Source organism: Zalophus californianus, chromosome 14 (assembly GCF_009762305.2).
Source record: "Zalophus californianus isolate mZalCal1 chromosome 14, mZalCal1.pri.v2, whole genome shotgun sequence".
In the NCBI taxonomy this organism is placed as follows: Eukaryota; Metazoa; Chordata; class Mammalia; order Carnivora; family Otariidae; genus Zalophus; species Zalophus californianus.
In genome coordinates, this window is record NC_045608.1 from 73,797,225 (window position 1) to 73,822,427 (window position 25,203).

General features: G+C 38.8%; 1 protein-coding gene across 1 annotated transcript in view; it reads right to left on the reverse strand.

The window, feature by feature from the left end:
- Nucleotides 1-25,203, reverse strand: part of CCDC68 (coiled-coil domain containing 68) — a 56,595-nt gene that overhangs the window by 11,998 nt on the left and 19,394 nt on the right. The window contains exons 3-10 of the mRNA XM_027576803.1: nt 22,590-22,720; nt 21,385-21,471; nt 17,716-17,856; nt 16,405-16,530; nt 14,562-14,690; nt 9,105-9,187; nt 1,761-1,866; nt 382-465 (exon numbers count right to left, since the gene is read on the reverse strand). Coding sequence (XP_027432604.1) covers nt 382-465; nt 1,761-1,866; nt 9,105-9,187; nt 14,562-14,690; nt 16,405-16,530; nt 17,716-17,856; nt 21,385-21,471; nt 22,590-22,706 — 873 coding nt within the window. The 5' untranslated portion in view covers nt 22,707-22,720. The remainder of the gene's footprint in view (nt 1-381; nt 466-1,760; nt 1,867-9,104; nt 9,188-14,561; nt 14,691-16,404; nt 16,531-17,715; nt 17,857-21,384; nt 21,472-22,589; nt 22,721-25,203) is intronic.

Here is a 25,203-nt window from a genome sequence, read left to right on the forward strand (position 1 = left end):
TGAACTTTTAACAGTTATTTCATAATATTTAATACTAATAATTTAATATTATAAAATAACGTTTAATACTTCAATAATTATTAGGAGTACCTCTCCCACAAATCTATAATTTCTTATGCACAGAAGATGCACATGCACACACATTCACAAAAAGACACTCATATACCCACACAGACACGTGCATGTACACCCACACATACTCAGGCACAATCACACACAGACACACACGCCCACCCATATACAGACTCACTGTGTCATTCATACACAGGCTCACAGATACACCAAGTGCGTGCGCGCGTGCGCGCGCGCACACACACACACACACACACACACACACACACTCACATTTACACTGAACTATACAACAGACTCCCTCCTTACCTGGGCTTCAAGTATGTTAACTTTTTCTTTCAGATTTTCAATTCTTTTATCTTGTTCTTTTAAATTATTTTTTAATCCTTCCATCTAAGAATTAGGAAACACAATTGGAAAAATCTTGTCAGACAACAGGGAAGTTACTTAAGTCAGACACTGCACAGGTTTCTGTGGTCCACTGACATCCATCAAATAAAAAAATTAAATCCCAAAGCATTAGCAGATTCAGTAGGTTATAGAAAAGAGCAGGGCAAATTGGCACCTGGAGATGAGAGCGTGTGGGCAGTCCTATTAAACATTGTAATCTTTGGAAAACCTGTTTAAACCAAACCCCGTGGGCATGCCTCCTGTGGAGAGCAGCTTTGGCCATCCTTCTATGTTTCCGACACACAGTGCTTTCATACCGCCGATGCAGAGGCCTGGCCATCACACAAGGCCACCGCCCAGAATGGGGAAGCTCCCCAGGGCAGATATCTGGTCAACCCGCGGCATAATGAGGTGAGCCTGCTTTGCTTGGGAAGAAAAGCATCTGCCAAAAAGCAGTGTGCAACTGGGGAGGTGGGGTGATGACCAGAACAGAGTGGGAAGAGAGGAAACCCACAGGTTCTAAGGCAGGTTCTGCCACTACCAGCCCTGTCACTTAACTACTGCGAGCCTCTGTTTTCTCATCTGTCAAAGGAGAATGTGGGCTGCCCCCCTACATCCTTCCTGGCTCCCAAGTGCCATGACTCAATTCTCTGGCCTTTTGGTGAGGTCCTAGCCAAATGGTACATCTGAAAGGACTCTTTTTGGAAACAAATATTAGGTAGTAAAAAATGAGTGAAGGTCTGATTTTAGGTCGAAAGCATAGCCCCTGAACCAGATCCACAGAATTCTTGAAGTAAATCGTATGAGTTCACAATCCACCATCCATCTGTCTGCCACCAGCCTTTCTTTCACCTGCCAAGATGTTCCCAGAAAAGAATGGCCAGGCGACACCCCCGCCCCCACACACCCTACTAAGTAAATTTACTGTTTGTGACGTTATAAAAACAGATCCTTGCTTCCTCAAAAAGGGCTGAATCTTGTAATCTCCAAAATCTTCTAAAGAACAGTGTACATTATCTGGCCCGGAACACTTAAAAAAAAAAAAAAAAAACAACAACACTGAAAGCTGAAGAGCAGTTAAACACAATTTCCCAAATATCTTCATTGAGAACACTACAGGGGTTGGCATACAGACCGAAGAAGGCATTGAAAACAGAGTCGTGTTACATGGGAAGAAAAAGGAAATGTCAGCGGGGAGAAAAATCTCACTGCTTGTAAAGTCCAGGCAAGCTGCCTGTATTCAGTCTTCTTACTGTAAGCATACCATCTACCAGAGAAACACACGTGGTTAATCTGACCTCGTGGATGACACTGCGCAGGTTCTGATGTTGGGAATGAATCACAAACTGTAGATGAGAGATCTGCTCCTGGAGAAGGGAAATCTCCATCTGAAGATTGTGGCAACTGGAAATGCAAAAGGAAAAAGATAAAGGTGTGCTGAAGCATCGTGCAGCCATTTTTTACAGCTAGGCTGCCAGGCTCTCCTCACACACGACCCTATTACTGGGCATCGTGCGGGAAGGACGCAGGGGGCCCCATATGCCAAGCAAGACATGGAAGATCAACAGCCACAGAGCAGCCTCCGATTGGCTCAGACAGGAACTTGAATGAGTATATCCATTCATGTCAAAAGCTCCCTCCTGGCCATCTGTGACTTCCCTCTCCAGGAGGGGGTTGAGTCAAACTGCACTGAGCCCGACGAAGTACTCACAGAACTAAACAGTCTTGCCTAGGAACACCCACACACCAAGCACTCATCAGAATGCCCAGATAACCACATGGGGGGCCAGGAATGGAGATTTTTACATATAATGGGAAACCAATTTCCAATGATACAGAGGTGGTTGTATGTTGTGGATTGCCTGTGTTTGTCTTTTTATTATTATTATTATTATTATTATTACTATTATTATTTTGTCTTCCTGCTTTGGGTAATTCTACTACCTGTAAATAGGGCATTCAAAAAAAGGAAATTTAATTCCAGCTAATAGTTTGAGTCCCCATCAACCTTTGTGAAAAAAGATAGATGAAGGTTGAATTTAGATTATTCATACTTTCCCAATACTCCATTTAGGTAACTGGAATTGATTATACAGCTTTTGACTTGCCAAGATTTTCTTCTTGCCAATATTATTGGAGTTTTGAGGCAGCGTGCACTGTGGCAATCTCACCAAACTTGGGGGCATTGTGACTGGATTCACACAAGCTTTCTCAGCTTCTGTGTAACAGACAGACTAACTCCTACTCATATTACTTTACAAGAAAATACTGTGGACTTAAGGAGGTAAGTGAATATGCTTTTGGAAAGTAAGCTTTTTGCACAGCAATGTATTAATATTTCTTTAGCTATTAAGGTTTTATAATTAGTAGCCAACATCCAAAGCAATTGCAATTCTGATTTTATAGCCTCTACAGATATTACAAAGGTCGTGGACACTCATGTGACATTACAGACCATGTTCTCATTTGAAAAAAAAAAAGAGAGTCTCATTTTGTTTCACATCATGTACTGAAACATTGCTTCTCAAACTTAATATGCATTGGAGGATCTTATGAAATCATGAGGGATCTTGTTAAAATGCACATCCGATCCAGGAGGCTGGGATAGGGCTTGAAATTCTGCATTTCCAATAGACTCCGGGTTGTAACCAGGGGGTATGCTTACCCACGCTTTGAATAGCCCAGCACTGAACCACTGAGGTTGGCTCAATAACATATGTAATATTCTCTCTCAAAGCCAAGTAATTTGCAGGCAACTTGCAATATTTAAGACAGTCTTTTAATTTTTTCCCTCTTTTGGTTTTGCATGAGAGAGCTTTAAAAACTGTTTTACTGTAGAAAAAAAATAATTTCTATGAAATCATAGAAATTCTTGCATAAGTACAAATATTGCATAATGACAGCCATTACTATTTATTTATCCTATGGAATTAAATAATTCATACTATAAAAATACTGTGCAATTACACAAAATATTATGTAAAATGTAGTTCATTGTTGTTCATAGCATAAAAATTAGAACACTCTAAATGTTCATTAATAGAAGACTAATTAAATTAATTACACTGGGCGCCTGGGTGGCTCAGTTGGTTAAGCGACTGCCTTCGGCTCAGGTCATGATCCTGGAGTCCCGGGATCGAGTCCCGCATCGGGCTCCCTGCTCAGCAGTGAGTCTGCTTCTCCCTCGGACCCTCCCCCCTCTCATGCTCTCTCTCTCTATCTCATTCTCTCTCTCAAATCAATAAATAAAATCTTTAAAAAAAAAAATAAAAAAAAATAAATTAATTACACTATATCTGTGCCACTTTTATTGTACGTATACATATATATCACAGGGATAGACCAACAGACTTGATGTGTATCAAAGATGATTTGGCAGAATGTTATAAAAAGGATGATCCTTTCAACAAGCGGTACTGAGACAACTCTATATCCATACTAAAAAAATAAAATGAACATCCTAAACTCATAAGAAAAATAAATTCCACGTAGACTGTAAATAAAGCTGGGGACCCAAAAGACTTTCAGAAGATAATACAGAAGAACATCTTCGTGAATGTGCAATAGACGAAGATTTTTTAAAACAGAACTCAAAACAGTATTGACCACAAAGGGAAAGACTGAGAATTTTGACTAGACAAAAATAAAAAACTTGGGAGTCATCAAACAAGAGGGAACGGGATCGCCTCAGAACCTCAGAAACTCAAGTGATTAATAAAGGCATCGTACCCAGAATATATAAAGAGACATCTACCAATCAATATGACAGATACCCCAGCAGAAAAATTAGAAAGGGACTAGAGATACTGCACACACACAAAATGCGTTGAGGACATATGGATCAAAACAGCAGAGAAGGCGAACAGAAGTCCAGCCCACAGCCGGTGGGGCTAAGATCCAAGACTGCTCCAGTGAGGAGCGAAAGAGGAGAGAAGTAGGGAGGGAGTGGTCAGACTCAGGATTTCCCTGGGAAATAAGGAGAAATACCTCAGGATGCCTTACAGAGGCAGGCTGGCTTTGAATATTCATTAACTGTTCATAAGCCCATAAGAAAATTAAACATTTAAAAAAATTTATAAAAATATTAAAGATGAGTATTCATAATGTCTTGTTGTGTACTATGATGACCCAGAACTCAGAGCAGAGGGGAAAAAAGGGTGGCTTTAGGAAGATGGGGTGGGGTAGATGTTACACTCCTCAAAATACAAAGCTCAGGAAATTTCCCCACGTATTCTGTGATGGTTATTACCATACAAGTCACTGTAGATGAATAGAAATCTGAAATAGGTCTCAAGATGGAAGAAAATAATTTCTAGAAGCACTCTTGAAAACACAGGGCTTTCAGACTTATTTGCATTAGTACACTAGAACGGGGGTTAACAGAAGTGGCAGAAATTCTCTCTTAGATAGACCAATATAGTTCAATAAATATGAAACTAATCACCCATTAAAGGTCTTTAAATGTGAGACTATACTGAAATAAGCTGCCACCTGAGCTCCCTTTAGTCTCTGCTCTTTCTGTTAGAGCAACTCAGTCTTAATAAAGAGGTACTAAAGCAAAACCAGCAGGAAGAAAACATTACAAAGGCCAGGCCTAGAAAAAGACACCGAGCCCTTCTAACAGATGTCTGATTCATGCTCTGCCTCCCAATGCCTCAATATAAATATAAAGTAAATGCTGAAATTAAAATAGAATTGAAAATCTTATACTTTGGAAAGATGTAGATGTGTTTTTCCTACCCTTCCCGTTGAGTACAACCAAAAACCTAGAGACTGTATGTAGACAAACACAAGAAGGCTCTGAAAGGTGAAGAGAAGGCAGACCAGCTCAGGACTTGGAACCTAAGGCATAACACAATGGTGAGCTCCCTGGGCTTTCTTTTTGCCTCATATATCCCAGACTTGGAGCTGAAAAGGTCTGTAGTCTGGAAATGCCAAGGAGAGCAAACAAGAAAAGCCCCATCAACAAGAGAGGAAAATCTTGGTCCTATTCTTTTGAGGAAGGGAACTGAGGATCTTCTCTCCATGTGGCACTGAGGGAGAGTGAACAGAGCACCATTTCTGATATTCTTCCTCTTAGGTTCTTTAACGTTCAAGAGAGAAAGTCTATCCCATCTTTAACTTGCAGAAATGTGAAAACAAATGGCTTAGCCTTTAGTAATATGGGATGATTGTAGCCTAAGTACTTGGCAAGAAGCATACCCTCAATCACTCTGATGACCAAGGTCTGCCAAACACTTAGTCAAAGGAAATTGAATTAAGAGAGGATTGTCTCTCTATCCATTCATCAGGATACTTTAAAATCTATCTTTGGGTTAACTTACACCATCAGAGGGCAGCATTATTCAACCATGCCATACCTTACCCTCTGCTCCTCACTGTTACAATGGCTTTGATTTCATAGTTTTCTGGCATCATTCTATCCTTTTTTGAAGGATTTTTCTGAGGTAGAGCTCCTGTATTTCTCCAAAGGATAACTCTAAAATGGACCTTTGTGTTTGTGATGTCCCAGGGCAGAGGGACAAGTTGGGAAACTGCGATCTGCTCATAGACACCCAGGGGAATTAGGAAACCAGTCCGAGGGAAAGCCTCCAGAGGTCTCCAGAAATGAGAGAAGTCAAATCTCCTCTATAGCAGAATGGGCACCGACTGTTGTGAGAATTCTAGAGTCCAAACTCCCAGCTCTTACAACTTCTGAGAGGCTGTATAATCGCTTCACCAATTAGAAGCTCAGTTTCCTCCCTGAAAAGTCAATGAAAGGATTAAATTAAATAAGGTACCTGGAGTTACTCTATAAACAGCAAAACACAATACATGTGTTGGCTAGTAGTGATGGTATTAGAAATATGGAGTCAACCTTGTTTTTCATGAGATGCTTCTGCCAAATCTCTTAACTCCTGTTAAAAGTAATTGGGATTAGCATAATATAATTGTATATTCATATCCATATGCAAAAAAACTGTCATTTTCTCCTGAATTATAGAATACTTAAAAGTCATCATTTTTAGAGATGCTTTTTAATATTAGAAATGCCAGGTTAGAACATATTGAATCTTTTCATCAAAATGGCAGAGAGTCCTGAAACAAATAATACATTATATGTTTAAAAAAAAAAAAGAAGATAGTAGGAAGGGAAAAATGAAGGGGGAGAAATCGGAGGGGGAGACGAACCATGAGAGACGATGGACTCTGAGAAACAAACTGAGGGTTCTAGAGGGGAGGGGGGTAGGGGGATGGGTTAGCCTCTTGATGGGTATTAAGGAGGGCATGTACTGAATGGAGCCTGGGTGTTATAGGCAAACAATGAATCATGGAACACTACATCAAAAACTAATGCTGTAACGTATGGTGATTAACATGACAAAATAAAATTAAAAAATAAATAAATAAATAAACAGATTGTTTAAACTGAACTAAAGAGTTAATTAACTTAGACTTATAGAGAGAAAAATCTATAAATAAATGTCATACAGATGTAAAAAAAAATGGCAGAGAGTCATGGCACCTGTCAAACCCACCATCCTGCCCAAGGGAAATGTAATCACCCAGAGCCCCCTGATTAGGGGGCTCTTTTGGCGGTAAGGGAAGGCCACCTGTAGGACTGGGAGTTGGTGCCTGCCAAAAGGCCAGTGGTTAGATGACAATGTAGGAGTTTGGTGAACATGAACAATCTGCCCAATACAGGAAGTAAGTATTAGGCCCACAGACTCTTTCCTCTGCAATTTGAAAGGAAAATGAAGAATATAAGCCAGCTGGAGGAAACCACTGAAAAAAGTTAATAAATCACACAGGAAAAACAAAGAACAAGAAAGAGTGAAACTGTATGAATACACATAACTGAATAGGAGCAACAAAATAATCTGGTTTTTGAGAACACATTAGATGCTAAAGGGTGGTCTTCCTATCTTCCCACGAGATGCATCTTCTTTATGGCCATATCTAATCAGTCTTCACCTACCAGAAATCCTCTTATTTGTGGTAGCTTTACCAAGTCTCTATTGCTTTAACCTAAAGAGTCTGGCTCCTACTGATTTCATTTTCTTGTCACTTAGCAGAGTGAATACCTCTACACACAGACAAATAATAAGTAAGATAAATATTTGTGATGCCTACAATCTATGAAAATTGCATAAGCCTGGATGTTCAAACACCTTTCTAGAAACACAAAACATCCATTTCCCTCAAGACATTTCTAAATCCTCCCTAAGAGCTTTCTGAGAATTCCCTATAACAACTGCTTATATATAATAGAACAGAAAGAACAGTTCAGTTTGGTTTTTAAAATGGTTACATTTTTGGCTCGAAGACTGACAAAAACCCTATTATCAATAAAAATCATTTTTAAAGGGAAAAAAATCAGACTCAGATTGTCTGGACTCTTGAGGGAAAGCATAGTGTACCAGCCAGTAGTTCTGCTGTATGCACAGGCTCTTTTTAAAAAGAAAAAAAACCCAACATAACCCACAGATTTACTTAGAGTTAAGTTATGAGTATATGCAAGTAATTCTGAAGACCTATGAATGTCTTCCACAGTACTTCTTCATTTCCGACAGAGATGAGCAGTGCTATCCTGCACTCTCTTAGAAAGCTCCCTACTGGGGCTACATGCTTGTTCACAAAGAAGAATATGGGTAAATTAATACCTGTGGTATTCCAGTGTGTTCTGAGTATGTAAGTGCAATTGCTAGGGTCAGACCAGGTCTGGACTTTGGCGTATGTGGTTCAGTACATGACTATGAGCCAGACGGAAGGCAGAAGCTTTGGAGAGATGAGAAGAGAGAGATAATTGGAAAGGAACGAGAAACAGAAAAAAAAAAAAAATCAAAAACCAAGAGAGAGGGATGTTTGAGTATATATTACTGGATAAATGAGAATAAGAATTTGTACATTCTGAGGAGCATCAAAGTGCTTTATATCCTAAGAAGCAATAGTTCCAGATGGATAAAAGAAGACCTCAAAATAGGCTTGACTTGGAACATTATATCAGAACCTATAATGACAGTGGCAGGTTTAGAATTAAAAGAGAAGAGAAGGGAAGGGGGACAAAAGTGAGGAAATTTTATATGTTATCAGTTATCACATGATGTTCCAGAGAATTTTTTTAAAAGCAGTGAAGTAATGCAGCAGTTGGGTGATAACCATGATCCACGCCAGCCCTGTACTCAGGGCTGTTAACAGCTTGTGAATTATGAGTATTCCTAAGTAAGTCCAAAGAACTAAGAATGCATTGAGTAGTTCCTTCATTCTCTACAAAGTTGGGGAGCACCATAAAAGGATCTTACAGTTCCACTTGTGGGCTAGCCAATTTGATGCATGTTATAGCAGAGACCCTTTAACAAAATCAGAAGCATCAGGGGGAATGAAGCATCCTCTTTAGCACCCAGGGTCAACAGGGAAGGGACAGGCTCATTCATTCTTCAGGAGGATTAACCCTGCCCCAGTTGCCCAGTACCTCCAGGGAACTCTCCCCAGTGGGAGGGAGGGGAGGTACGTGGCTGTTAATATTAAGTAATGTCCCTTTGTCCTGCCCCTTCAGCCTTCCTGTCTCCTTGGAGGGTGCTAGCCTTCTGTCCATTGGCCAGTGGACCATCGGAGAGGAAAGGTATCAGGAACTGCTTTAGTAAGGAGGGAGATCTGCAAACCTTTTAGCATATGCAGCATTGGATTTGAGTTGCAGCAGCTTGTTTTCCAAAGACAGTTTTTTTTCTAGCAGTGTTTTCTTTTCCTAGAAGAAAATAAAGTACAATTTTATTTATTTCTGTGCATGTGTGCATGTGTTTGCTAAGTCACTCTTGCAAACTGTTTGCAAAAGACACTTCTTATAATATTAGAAAATATGTGTTAAGCTAAAGAGCTCATTTCAGACGGCCACTGTTACAACCACCCCAATGAGACCTGGCCAGGCATTCTCCTGTGTGGTTTCCAAGTAGCTCAGGGACAGGTCAAGACCCGTTGTCTTCACTCCCTTCACTTGCCTGGAGAGGTTTTGCTCCTCCTCCAGCCACCTACTGAAGTATACCGTGCTCAGTCAAACTCCTGCCTCTCTCCATCCCACCCTGAATACAAACTGGCAGCTCATCTCTCTAGGCATTGGCTCTCCTCCATCCCACCTGCTTCTCCTACATTAGACCAAGTCGCTGGTATCCAAGGACACTACTGACCTTATACCCTACCTGCTCACATGGCATCTGTCAGAAAGTAGAAAAGTAGTAAATGCCTTTTTAGTGAAGGATCAAGGCCACAGGCAATAAAGTCACTTCCTAGTTAGAATATAAGAGAAATTTTGACATGGAGAAAGAAAATATAAAGAAATACCTGAATGTCATTATTAAATTCTTTCCATTCAAAAAAAAAAAAAAAAAACAAGTCCATGAAAAACCAAGTTGGGATGATTGTGGGTTTTTTTTCTTTTAATATTTGATGGTAAGAGATGTTTTGACACTGTTTACAGGGCTGTTTAAAACCATTCCAGGGCGCCTGGGTGGCTCAGTTGGTTAAGCGACTGCCTTCGGCTCAGGTCATGATCCTGGAGTCCCGGGATCGAGTCCCACATCGGGCTCCCTGCTCAGCGGGGAGTCTGCTTCCCGCTCTGACCCTCCCCTACCACACTCGTGCTCGCCCGCTCTCAAATAAATAAATAAATAAATAAATAAATAAACAAATCAATCTAAAAAAAAAAAACCATTCCTGCTGCAGTACTCATATGGCTAAAATACAAAATGCAGTGGGAATCTCTTTGGACATGGACTGACCTAGTTTTGAAACTGTGACTGTAACATGTTTGTTGAGAAAAACTAGCCAAAACTTGGAAAACAAAACCATGTATGATTTTAATGTCATATTGGGTCATTGTTGAATAACCAATTCTCATGGAGAGTTTCTCTGTGTTTGACTTTATTGTTTATGATTTGATTAGAGCCCTGACTCTGTGAAGTTGAATGTTCATGTGTAGATTTCTGCCTGGTAGAAAAGATAATCCCTCAGGTTATGGTTTGATGGTCTTCAAAAAAAATTAACCAGCTTTGTATCTAATCTAGTAATCCGATCCTATATTCCTTTTTTCAAAATGCCTATAAATACCCAGTTTCTCAAAAGCTTCTATTTAAACCAGCTTTACCATCTTACTGCTTCCCTTATTAATGAATGAGTTGAGTAAAATATCAGACATGTATTCATTCTGTATTTGTTTAAGTCGTGGTTTTTTAAGTCATGACTTTCTGAACATCCCTAAAATGGGGATAATACTACCTATATTGAAACGTTGGGATGGTTGGAGATATTATATGTGAAAGGCCCACATGCTTCTTTCGTACATATTAGGACCTTGATTTATAATAATTTGAAGGCGCCAAACACTCCCTATCTTAGGTGCTATTATTTTTTAAGTTTATATTAATTTTTTCAATTTTTTCCTGTAGCATTCTTGTCACATATAGGAATTTCCCTTGTGTTCCCTAGCTGTGTTTAACTTATTTTGGAGGGATCACAGGTATGCCTTGTAAGCTTATTCTGATACTTGGATCATCAAAGAAACACAACCCTGATAATATATTTTGACTTTGTAGGGAGGAAAATGGTGTTTAACATTCTTCTTAATGGGCTTACTCTCCATTAATGGATCTTCATAACCAGGGTTCAAGCAAACTGGACAACTGGACAAGTAAACATTCTGCCCTGGCCAAGGTTCCAGCATGAAGCCTGGGCTCTTAATGCTTCCTCTCGGACAACACGGAAAATCACACCATACTGTCCAGCCCTTTTTCTCAGGGACAGTGTCTTGTGGAAGAGGGAAGGAGTTCACAGCACCACCCAGTGGGCAATGCACTCTTCCCAAAACTGCTGCACTCGGGAGCTCAAGAGCTCCCTCGCCCTACTGATCAAAGTGGAGAAGACACCAATTTAAATGATTGCCATTGTTAACATCTAAATGATTTAGGAACCAACTATATCATTTTTATCCGACACCAGAGAAGATCGGGGCATAATGGAAAGCATTTTGAACTGGTAACTGGAGGACAGTGGAATCATTCCTTGTTCCCACTGCCCTCATTTATAAAATGGTGAATGAGGAACTAGATGGTCTCAAAAGCACCTCTGAGCTCTAAAATTCTAATAGAGCTAAATCAATGACAGCGGAAAACAAATATGATGCAACAGAACTGCACTGCTAGCAAAAGGAACATATGCTGTATTAAAATGCACTTATTGGGCGTTTTTTCTGGCTTATCACTGTGTTTACGGAATTCATTCTCACTGCATTCCTGATTAAAGTGGGACAGATGGTGAAGGTTTTAAGTAATGTGTTCATTACCAGACCTCATACCACTAATGGCCATTTACTGGAGCAGTGGCTTGTTCAAGTGAGTAGAAAATGAATCCTTCTCTAGGGGCCACCGACTACCAGGGCAATATTTATCAGCCTCTGCGTGGGCATTCATTTTTAATTTTCATTTCCTTTCTCAACGCATGTCTTTCTCCTACTAACACAAAAATCTAGCGTTCCCCCTCCTCTCCTTCTGATACACACCCCGCCACCTGAGGAACCCTTCATCACAGCCTTAGAAGTATTCTCGGTATTACTTTAAAACAAGAAGATGTAGTTTAATTTATTTGCTTGTTTGTTTTACAGATATAACATCCCTTTAAACTAAATATGTTTCTAAAAAACTCCTGCACAGTGCCCTTCCATCCATCCCCACCTACTTCCACCTTCCTGAGATTTCAATAGGCTCTACTCTAGGAAATTACTGAACTAGAATATTCAGGAAGGGGTCTGCATGGCCATGAACCATGGGCATCCTGTCCACTTACTTTGTCACAGAGCACCTAGAGACAGTCCACCATTATGGGTCAATATCAAAATAAATGCAAAAAAAACCCAAAAGCAATAAAACAACAAAAAAAGATAAATGCTAGGCTATCACTTCTCAAAAATGTCTGCCAGTATGTAAGCCAATCGAATTTATTCTGGGGTACATTCCCCTACCTTCAAATATGGGTGTTTGCCTCCCTAGGAGAATGAATGAAGAGAGGTATGGGAAGTTCCTCGAGTCCCCACAGAACCCAGATACCCTACATTGCAGTCTCCACAAAGAGACTATACCTGGTTCATTCACAAACAGATATCTAGCCTCTAGCTCTGACTGGTACACGGTAAGCGCTCAAGTAATTGTTGAGTAAACAGTCAAATGAACGTAACCCAGAATTCTGAGATGAACTCACATCCATTTCACAGGATTTCTAGGAAATAGAAATGATATTCCACAGCTGGCTACTAAACCTGACCCAGTGTGACTGGGTTTGGGTTTGAGGTGATCACAAGTCTAAATTTAAATGAAAGCTGGTTAATCAGCCCTATTTCCATTCCAGAATTGTCTTCCTTTCCTAAATGCAAACATTCTTTGTGCTGAATTTGTGAAACTATTTATTACAGGATAAATATTCTAATGTTACAAAGTAGTCATCCAAATGTTACAATTTGTTCAAAATATCCTAACTATAAACTGTCCCACGTCAGCAAACCAGCTGCTTGAGGACATTCTAGCCCAGCGATTCTGGCTCCAGTAAAACATTCAGTGACCCACCGCACAACACAGATGTAGCTATATATTATTATTACTAGATTCAGTTAAATTTTGTGATTTCCTCATAGGACCTTCATTGACACTACAAATTCAACCAAACTCAGTGTTATAAATTAAATTATTGGGAAATATGTAAAAAATTAATCAAATTTCCTTTGGCAAGAAACCTGAATATTGAAATGTGATGCTTCTGAAGTGACATTTCTCAGATGGCATCAACTCAAGCAGACATAAAACAGAATAAGGCTGAGAAGGGAAAAGGCAAATCAGGGAATTATTATAGTAAATATAAAAGTTTATTGGGCAATATTTACCAGCAGTCAAAACCTATATTCTTTTTTTTTTGAATGTTTTATTTTTAAGTAATCTCTACACCCAATGTGAGGCTCGAACTCACAACCCTGAGATCAAGAGTGTCACGCTCTACTGAATGAGCCAGGCATCTAGGCACCTCCAAAGCCTATATTCTCATCTAGCCCAAATTCAGTTTCAGAGAGCCCAATTTTCTATTAGTTTGTTTTGCCACTAAAAACCCAGTGTTCCTTGGTTTGCCTGTATTCTAAATTCTAAGGGATGCATTATTAAATTTATGGGCTCACCTTTTGCATATTTTTGGAGTGTCAGCCACTCAAAGAAGGCACATGGCATAACATTTTTAAGAATTTTTGCTCTGTCACAACTCTTTTCTAAATTGTCTCTTATGGAAGTTCCAATTCCTAGAGGATGTCTTTTCTTAATGTGAATTATACCTGTCCTAATGCAGCCATAGGTATTCACAATCCTAAAGTGAACTCGGGTTGCCAAAGAATGGATACTTCACTGACTCTAATACGTAGAAATGCTATGATTACAGGGATCCACTGTATGATTACTAGTAATAGGTGGACTTTGTGATCATTCCCATTGTTTCCACTCACAGCCTCATCTGCTTCGCCTCTCTAAGCCATACATACACCAGAGAGAGAAAGTGACAGAGGATGATATGACTGCAGTATTTGATCAGCGACCGTACAGATCATATTAAGTGTGTAAGGGAAGGAACTAACATTATTCAGTACTTTCTAAAGTCTTATTTGTTGCAAAGGGCACTTACTTTCAATTAATATTTATTTTAGGGGTGCCTGGGTGGCTCAGTCAGTTGGGCATCCTGCTCTTGATTTTGGCTCAGGTCATGATCTCAGGGTCGTCAAATCAAGCACCACATCGGGCTCCGTGCTTAGCAGGGAGTCTGCTTGAGATTCTTTCTCGCCCTTTCCCTCTGCCCCTTCCCTCCCCCTGCTCGCTCTAGCATGCATGCTCTCTCTCTAAAATATATATATTATTGTTGGCTAATTGAACATAATAAAAAAACCCAATAAAATAAAATATACATATTATTATATAAATATATTTAATTATATAAATTTGTTATATTTATACATATGTAATATTTATATATTTATTTTAGTGCTATTTTCTTTCATTCTCTCCCTAACCCTGTCTGGAAGAAATCCTTTTAAATCCCCAGGGGCTCACCCTTTCCATCCTCTGTACAAGGTTCTCCAGCTCTGTGATTTGATTATGTTTTTCTTCAAGCTTTTCAGCAACTTGATTCAGATTTTCAACATGTTGCTTCAACTGCTGTTCCTTTTCGAGTCTGTTAACCTTTGGTCAGAAAAACGATTGTCAAACTCTTGCTTTTATTAAATTTATACAGCTATTCTCTCCCTCTATAATGTTGAGTAGCCAAAAAAATTTAATAATTCACACCTGATTCAAATTACTCTTTTGAATTAATGGGCTGCAACAAACTAAAGCAATGTAGAATTAATAATATATTAGTATTATTCCTAGAATGTTTACATGTGTTACCATAAATCATGCTATCCCAACTGGTATAAGAGAGATGCTAATTTAAGAAAAGTGACATTTTTGACTTTTTCTCAATGAAACTGAATTAGAACAAAAATGAAATCTTTTACTGTTCCAGTAAAAAATGTTTCAGTTTTTTTTAGTGTTTTATTTTTAATCAGAAAGTTTCATAAAAGCAGAATAATGATCCCCACTGTGTTGGGGGCTATTTCTGAGGCCCATAGCCTGAGTTGTACTAGAGACCATAGAAGTGAAGTCTACATCTGGCAGCTCATAGGCCACACTTGGGAGTGTCTCAACTGACTTCAACACGCACACACACACACACACATCAACAATTACATTTCATAAAACTTGAGATTTCCAGCAGAAAAAAGTGTCTAGCTCCATTCCCTTGGAAACCCCAGCTGGGCATTCCTGCCAGGCAACTTCAGGCCGGGGCTGAGCCCCCTTTGCAGAACATGTGTGCATTCCCTTCCCTACAGGCCAACCATTCACTCACACAGAGCACTTGGGTCCACACAAGACTGCTTGCTTCATTCACTGAGGTTCTTTATCTGCACCCTCGCATGCATGCGAGTTTCTGACCATCACCACCACATCCAGCAGCATGAAGGTGTATCACCTGCCCAGTGGATTTCCTACTGTGCTCCCCTGGGGACCTCTGCAAGGCCTGAGCTCACAGAGGCCTAGGCATCCCACCCCAGCTTCAGTGAGCTTCCCTATTTTGAGTTTTGATGAACACACACACACACACACACACACACACACATTGTTTTTTCCTTTTCCAGTCCTAGAATACATTCTCCAGATAAAGGTTTATTGGTCCTAGAATGTACACTTCAGATTTAAAAACAAAACAAAAAAAGTATGGGTGTGTCAGTCTGGGTGTGTCTGCATGTGTGTATGTTTATGATACACACACACATATATACACATGTATACATATTTATGTGTTTAAAATATTTTAGTTTAGAGTTATATGTTAAAATATGAAATATGTATTTTAAAATATAAAGGTACACACACTTTTTCTTTTTTTTAATTTGAAGAATATATTCTAGGGTCAAAACCATTTGAAACCATTGATCTAGCCCAATTCTTTCATTGCAGAGACACGGAAATCCAACCGCAAAGAGGGAGAACAACTCTACCTAGGTCATCTAGTTAGTCAAAAGCAGAACCAGGAGAGGAGTCACTGGCCAGTGTCATCGGGACAGCCCCGATTTCCAGACAGGGGGGCACCGCCTCCTTCCACCTGTGTTCCACAGGGCTCTGGGCAACAGCAGCAACACAGCAGCTGGGCAATGCCCGGGTGCCAGGCTAAGCAGGGGTGGGGAGAGACCGGCACCGAAGATGGGCACCCTGCCGTGTCCAAGACTTGCCAAAGTCACGGGGCCATTCTTTATTTTACACCTAACCTCAAAAAGAGATTTGTGAACCAACACACATACACACACACTGGGGTGTTAGTTTTCCAATAGACAAGCTGCTAGCTTAGTAGTACCTCGAGTAAGTGTTTACCATCCTCATGCTTCTTTCTAACTTCTTCAGACTGTGTTTGGTAGATTTCAAATAATCTCTGGGCCACGTTTCTCAGAGCCACTGCTCCTGCCTGTCTGGAGGCTTCCAGCTGGGAAAAGACGTCATGAATGTTTTGACGTTTACGCAAAAAGGGTTAAAGGCAGAACAGTTTAATAGGCGGTTGAAAACAGGCTGTAACTGTACCATTTGCACCCTCCTAGACAAGAGATAGGAGAAAAGACACTACGATCTGGTTAAGAGCAAAATGTAAAATGAGAAACGCCCTATTTAGGGAAACTGTCATGCAGAAGGATTTGCACTGGCCAGGCCAATCCAAAGCGCCAAAATCAATGGGCTACATTTATAAACTGCACCCTTCAAAGAGCTACCAGTGCTTTATCAGCTTTATACACTTATTTGTGCTTTATCATTGATGTCCACAACAGTCCTAAAAGATGTATTTTCCTAAAATAGCAGTGGGACAAGATGTGAGGATTAAGGGTGAGTGTCATGAATCTCTCAAGGGACTTAACCTACAGAAATAATCAGGAATGGCCACAAAGATTTACCTACAGAGATATTCATTGCAGGACTGCATACATAACAAACCAAAAAAAAAAGAAAAAAAGAAAAAGAAGAAAATATAAAGCATCCAAAAATAGATTAAACAAAATAATGAGACATTTGACTTTGAGTGCTCTAATTAATATTTATTCAACATGAAAGACTTTAAAAAATTATTTAGTAAGAACACTTAACATGAGACTGACCCTCTTAACACATTTTTAAGTGTAAGACACTGTATTAACTATGGGCACAACACAGCAGATCTCTAGAACTGATTCATCTTGCACAACTGAAACTTTATACCCGTTGAACTTGTGTAAAATCTTTTCAATAGTAAAGTAGTCTCCAAAATAAAACAGTGAGAATTAATTTATGAAATGGAAAAGCGTTTCTCTACACAGGTGAACATACGTGTGGATCTGTGGATGTATAATGATGTCTGTTTTTACACATCCATGAAACTATCTTATTGGCTCAAAAATACAAAATTAGAAATTTCTCCTAATAGGGGCACCTGGGTGGCTCAGTCAGTTAAGCATCCAACTCTTGGTTTTGCCTCCGGTTATGATCTCAGGGTTGGGAGACTGAGCCCCATGTCAGGCTCCGTGCTCAGCAGGTAGTCTGTTTGAGGTTCTGTCTCTCCCTTCCTTCTGCCCCTTCCCACTCTCTCCCTAAATAAATAAATAAAATCTAAAAGAAAAAAAGAAATTTCTCCTGATAGCCATACCTTGATTTTCAATACTTCATTTTCTTTGTTCATTTCTAAGATCTGCTGTTCTTTTCCTTTCATCCTTTCCATGAGCAGATCCAAACTGCAACAAGAGGGGTCCATTTCAGAATCAGAGCCATTTTGAATGTTTCGACAGTGCTGAAATAAAAACACACAAAAATCATCAACCTGACTATTGCTTTCCTCTACAAACTTTGACAACAGTAATTACCACTCACTATTACATATACCAAAAAAGATTCAGGTCAGCACAAATAAAATACATCTTTTGAATTTCAAGTATTAATAGGGAATTCTAGATGAAGCAGCTGACCTCTGTATTTGCTCAAATTTGATTAGATTCTTATATCAAAAAAAGGTAGAGGTACATCTTTTATACTTTTTATATTTCTTATAGTTTTAAATTTACCATGAAGTCCTTTTTAGGAGATAAATAATATCCACAAGGCCAACTTTTTTCCTTTTTTATCTAAGTTGCAGACATAAGTGCATTTTGGTTACATTGTATTACAGATGAATATAATCAGACGTAATAGTTATAAGACATAATATTCAATGTTCCATGATGTTTCACTGTAATCACCCCATATTACATTTCCAGAGATGTCAGAACTGAATATTACTGCCAGTGTGACTCAATGTAAACTCTAGCCCACTGAAAATACACTTAGAGCATAAGATAAATCTCATCTGGAATCAAGGACACACAGAAGTGGAAAGGAAATTTGAAATTATCTGACTCAACTACATCAATTTTACGACATGAAAAGTGAGGTACTGAGCCTGGGTTTATGCAGTACGTGGGAGAGCTCAAGAAAAAGCCTCTTGAGTATCCATCCTATGCTCTCTCCTCTTCCAAATTATTTCAAGACAGACGAAGGAATTACACAATTCTACATACCCTACGTGAAACAATTATAAAATAATAGCTTCTATTTAATAAGCATCTATCTACCTATGTGCCACGTAATCTTTTAGATGTTTTATCAACACCCCTTTGTCTGATTACTTAAAACACTAGAAGGCACTGTGCCCGTTATACAGAGAAGGAAACTGAAGATGAGAGTGTTTCACTAATAAGCCTGAGGTTATACCTGAAATAACTACCAAAACCAGAATTAGAATCAGTCCAAGTCTGTTTAACAAAACCAATATTCTTTTCAGTACAAAAGATGGGCTACATTTACAGATATAAAAACAAAAACAAAAAGACAAAAAAGAATATAGTGCATATAAATAATATAGTCACTATAATTCTGTCAGGGTTTTATTTACTCTACTCCAGACGCTACTATATACTCTCACTCTCTGTATATATGTTTTTTTTTGAAAGAGTTCTTTTTTTTTAGATTTTTATTTATTTATTTATTTGACAGAGAGAGACACAGCGAGAGCAGGAACACAAGCAGGGGGAGTGGGAGAGGGAGAAGCAGGCTTCCTGCTGAGCAGGAAGCCGGATGTGGGACTCGATCCCAGGACCCTGGGACCATGATCTGAGCCAAAGGCAGACGCTTAACGACTGAGCCACCCAGGCGCCCCTATTTTGTTTTTTAATTTGTTAAAGAATACTTGATAGAAAGACTCTTGTAGAAGGCAGATTGCTGGCAGCAATAGAGAGCTACAGAGGTCATGGATTAGTGCATCTTGAACTTTAATGTGCATATGAGTCACTTGGTGACAGATCTGGTTAAATGCAGATTCTGATTCAAGAGGTCTGGGGTGGGGCTCTAGATGCTGCACTTCTTTCCTTCTTTTTAAGCCACAGAAGAATATATACTGACATGGGAAAATGTGAGCAATATACTTCTACATGAAATATGCAGGACATAAAACAATATATACAGTAATACCATTTTATGGAAAGAAACATAGCCATATATACAAAAGCATGCATAGGAAAAAAACTGAAGGATGTACATAGCAAATGTTAATAACGGTTATCTCTAGAGAGTATAATTAGAAGCGATTATACAATTTTTTTTTCCCAGTAAATTTCACCTACCCTCCAAACAGTATCTACTCCATGCTATTCTTTGCTGGATGCTGCATTTCTAAAGACCTCCCTGATATTGCTGTTATTCCCAGGACCGCAGCCCACACTTGGTGAGCAGCAAAGGCCAAGATCACGACGGCTAAATTCCTACCTGGACATTGTTCAGATAATGCAGGGGAAGGGGCAGGTACTTTGAGGCTGTTATTTGTCTGCTAACCATCTGAGGTTTGAGATGACCAAGGCAGACACGAGCAACACAATTCCTCTCCATTTCTAAGAAGCTACTCCTATCAAGGTCACCAACAACCTCCCCATTGTTAGATCCAGTGGTCAGTGTTCAGCCCTCCAGTTACTTGGCCCATAGGCACCATCTGACACAGCGGCCCCTCCCCCCTTTCTGAAACCCTTTTTCATTTGTCTTCAGTGACTCCCCTCTCTCCTGATTTTCCTTCTAATTCACTAGCTTCTTTCCCCAGCCTGCTCTGGTGATTCTTCTTCTTCTTCCTAAGTGTTGGATATCTCAGAACTCAATGCTCAAATTTTCTGTCATTTCTTTCGGTTTTTGAGATTTGTTTATTTATTTACGTATTTATTTTTGAGAGAGAGAGCTCCCGCCCGTGTGGGGGGAGAGACAGAAGGAGAGAATCCTTGACTCCCCTCTGAGCCTAGAGCCGGAGGCGGGCCTCAATCTTAGGACCCATAAGATCATGACCTAACCCAAAACCAAGAGTCAGATGCTCAACTGACTGAGCCACCCAGGTGCCCCTGTCATTTCTATCCACACTCACATGTTTGGTGATCTCCTCCAATTTCAGAACTTTAAATGCTATCCTTATGCCCCAAATCCCCGCCCTGTAGCCTGGACCTTCAAGCCCAGACCCTTCAACTCCAGAATCAGACATGCAGCACCCATTAGGAACCTCCACTTAGAGGTCTAATAAACAACTCCATAGAACCAAAATGGAATTTTTTTATCTTTTTCACCATTCACAAATATTAACCTTTTTTTTCTAGTTTCTGAGCACTTACTATAAGAAAATACTTGGAGCTAGTTGTATTAGCTTGGGAGACCGAGAATGATAAGGGGAACAATGTTTATGCCTCAGACCCTGTGATCTGCATTCTCTGTGGCCATACTATATAGTGGACAACACTGACATTGATGAGGTGCACTTGGCTCAGATGAGCTCTAACCTGCAGAATTCAGACAAGGCTAAGTGTAGATTGCTTGATGTTAAGAATATAAGGCCAGTCGAAGGGGAGAGGGAAATTTAAGTTTATCAATTGTCCGATTGCTTGACCTAAAAGCCTAACAGCTTCAACTCTGTGAGCCTAAAAGTTTGTACCTCCGTCTGTCTTTGGGAAATGTTGCTGCCATATATCCTGGCTGGGCTGACATCTTCCCATATACTTTAGATAAGTAAGCCCCATTTAAAATATTCAAGTAAGGTCTAGTCATTCCAATCTGAGCCTACTAATAACATCTGTGGTTAAATATTTCATACACATGCCCATTAACATCTTTAGATACTGACAAAATATTTAACATTCATCATTCAAAGCTTCAAAGGAAAATTTAATAATTATATTAAAAAGTTATTTAAATAAGGTTTATACTGTTTTATGTTTATTTACTGAAGGAATAAAGTGGTACATTTTGATCCATTTATTACCTTTGTTTCTAGTTTGTGATGTGTACTGTTATGTCCTACTTCATCTTTAAAAGCTTGATTTCGGATCTTTTCCAGAGTAGTTCGGATCTAGAAGAAAAAAATATTTTATTTTTTTTCAAAGGCATTTAATGCCAAACACTTTTTTCCTTTATACCAGCTATAGTATACCTGATTTAATTGGAAAGTAATATATTACTGATCTTAGATTTAAATAACTGCCATTAACCTGACTTGCATTTAGGCTAATATGGTTTAGATTGCAGAAAATGAACATTTGGTCTTTATAATTCTTTCTCAGTCAAACCTAAAATATAACCTAAATGAATATTATACTAAAAAATAATTACTATTTAGTCATTAGTATTTAATACTACTTAATTCTATTTTTCCTATGTAGTAATTTAGTACTAATTTACTGTTTAGTAATTACTATAAAACAATTACTATTTAGTAATCACTACAAAATAATTACTAACTAGTAATTACTAGAGAATAATTACTAGCTAGTAATTACTAGAGAATAATTACTAGTTAGTAATTACTACAGAATAATTACTAAGAGGAGATCATACAAATTTATGCAGGAAATATAAGCCCCACGTCTTAGTGACCTATGGAACTGCAAGACACTCAAGATAAATTAATTGATCTGAATAAGTTACCAACTATCTCTGTCCAAATTTTTCTATCTGTTCAAAGAAACAGTTCCTAAGAATATATACTGTTGTCAGCCATTATCCCTGGATTCTCATAAGATTTCACATTTTTAATGAAGTAACATGCCAACATGGGTTACTGGGGAGAGCAACCCGGAATGTAAAAAGAAAGTGGGTAAGGAGAGACAGAAACTCAGCGAGACTCATAAACATCTACTTGGGAACGCAGTATCAACACTCATGAAACAACTGAGAAATGATATAAAGTGGTAGGAAGTAGAGTGGTGAATGGTGTGGGGCAAATTAAGTGCTGATAGGTGTTCTGAACCTTCTGGCCCATTATTCAAGTTTACTCTACATGTGGGAACAGAGGTTCATGTCCTCAAGAGAGGTTACTAAATATATGTTGAAATTTCAGCTGCTGGGATTGTCCTTTGCCAAATGTGTCCTCTCAGGTTCTATGGAGGGAGAAACAAAGCCCACCAAACCATATCAGATTGCATTTTAAAAAATCATGTCATGTTAATATGATTCCCAGCACCTGCATACCTTTCTCACATATTCGGTTTCTTCAATAACGTGAGCTGATGTTAACTCATACAAGGCAGAATTATCTTCTCTTTTACCCATTGGGGGGACCTCTGTGGTCCCTGTTACTGTTGTCATTGTGAATTCTGGCTCTAGGGAAACGTAAATCGATTAGACAAAACTAAGTTCTTTGATGATATGATAATATGGCTCATAAACTGAAAGAAGTTCTGTGTTAGCACTGTAATTAAATATAATAGAAAGTATTATAAATTACTGATATCTGTATAGATCCAGAAATCCAGGAATTAATTTAATATAAAAACAGCACCAGCTGAAGTATTCATTGATTAGAGGCATAAAAATCAAATTATGTGAGGGTGCCTGGGTGGCTCAGTTGGCTAAGCGACTGCCTTCGGCTCAGGTCATGATCCCAGAGTCCCGGGATCGAGTCCCACATCGGGCTCCTGGCTCAGCGGGGAGCCTGCTTCTCCCTCTGACCCTTTCCCTTCTCATGCTGTTTCTCTCTCTCTCTCTCTCTCATAAATAAATAAATAAAATCTTTAAAAAAAATCAAATTATCTGAGAAGGAAAAATGTAAAATGTTTCTTTTTTACTCCACATCATATTGGACTGTAAAACCTCAAGACCAGGGACGACATCTTATTCATCTTTATATTCTAGCACATTATAACTACTGAATAAATGACCGTGGAACTGAAACAATATATTATAGCAAAATCATATGTATGTATGTATATATGATTTTGCTATAATATATTGTGTATATATATATATATATATATATATATCACTTTACACTTTATCTAACTCTCAATAGCCTATAAAGGTCATCTACTGGAGAACTATTTGTAATGGAAAAATGTTGGGAAAAGCTGAAATACCCAAAAAAAGAGGACTGGTTGAATAATCTACTGCCATGGGGTCTTCTCTAGGATGCATTATTCAATAAAAAAAACATGGTGCAGAAAAGGATATATAAAGGATCTATGGCATGATAATTTCTAAAAGAAGGGAGAGGTGGATAGAAGGGGAAAATCTATGATTTAAGTTTTGACCCTGAACAACGTAATTATTTTACCTCATTTTAAAATAAAACTGAATTAAAAAGAAAAAAATGAAATCCTTCAAGATAAGAAATAAATAAAACAAGTGACTATATCTGTAAATCAAGTTGGTGACATATCCACATGGATTATTTGAAGTGATTTTTAAAGCGTTTGCCAGGGACTATTTATCCCAGGTGTGCTATGCCCTAGGAATAAAAAGAATTGCGAAACCCTCTTAAACCATACTCACTAATAATATTGTTAATGGAAATATCAGTGTTGCTACTTTGAAACTAGTATATGTGTACATGCATACACATGCACTCACCCACAGAAATGCATGATGTAGAATAAAGCCACAAAGTCATTGTCTTAACATCATTAAGAACCAAGATTCTGAGAATAAAAGAAAAGGCCCCTACCGTTAGAACAAAAAATGTTCTGTAAAAACCTTACAATCTAAACTGAAATGATGACTAGAAAATAATGATTTATCTTCCCTTAAAAATGTATATTCTAGGGTGCCTGGGTGGCTCAGTTGGTTAAGCGACTGCCTTCGGCTCAGGTCATGATCCTGGAGTCCCAGGATCGAGTCCCGCATCGGGCTCCCTGCTGAGCAGGGAGTCTGCTTCTCCCTCTGATACTCCCCCCTCTCATGTACTCTCTCTATCTCATTCTCTCTCTCAAATAAATAAATAAATAAATAAATAAATAAATAAATAAAATATTTTTAAAAAATGTATATTCTAGGTCCAGCCACTCAAAAATTTAGAAATATAAGCAGTTAACGCTCCTGGTGCCCAGACTGTGGTCTCAGTATACCATTTTCCACTAAAAAGAAACCATGGCTTCTTGAGTGATTTACGTCTGGGACAAGAAATGTACAAGGTAAGCTCAAGATATCTTGTTCTTCCAGAAGGCAAAAAGTGATCAAATACTACTCAAATAAGACACAAAAGCCAGCATGAAAGAAAAATGACTGTGAAGGATTGAAAAATATAAAGGATTTTGAAATTCCTGAAATCATGGTGAAGGAGAAAAACCACCACCACCAGCAACTATTATCATCCAACTCAATGGAGAGAGGCCACCATTGTACTAACATTAGTTCAAAAGAGGGAGTGAGGGGTCACCGACAAGCATTTATCTTGCCTTTCCTGTATGAATTATATTTCATGGTGACCAAATAGTCGATTCTTTTTTTCTAAAGAATTTCTGCTAATAAATCCAAGTGGATTGATAGAAGACCTACATTTTGTAACCCCTTATGAAGTAATGGATCTGAAACAAGTCATCAACCAGTGCTAAAATCACCAGGTGAGAGGTTGATGTACTAACCTGAGGAACCTCACTAATCCATCTTGACATAAGTAGAAAGAGACACCCAGACATTTTGTCCTCTAGATGTGGTACAATCACAAATAGAAAGCATCACCTACAAAGTATGCTTTAAAAAAAAAAAAAGTGAACTTGAATCTCATCAAGCCTCTGTATCTAAGAACAGTAAGTATCTGGACAAGAGGAAAATGTTCAATGACTCTACAAGGGTTAAGGCTGCAATCAGC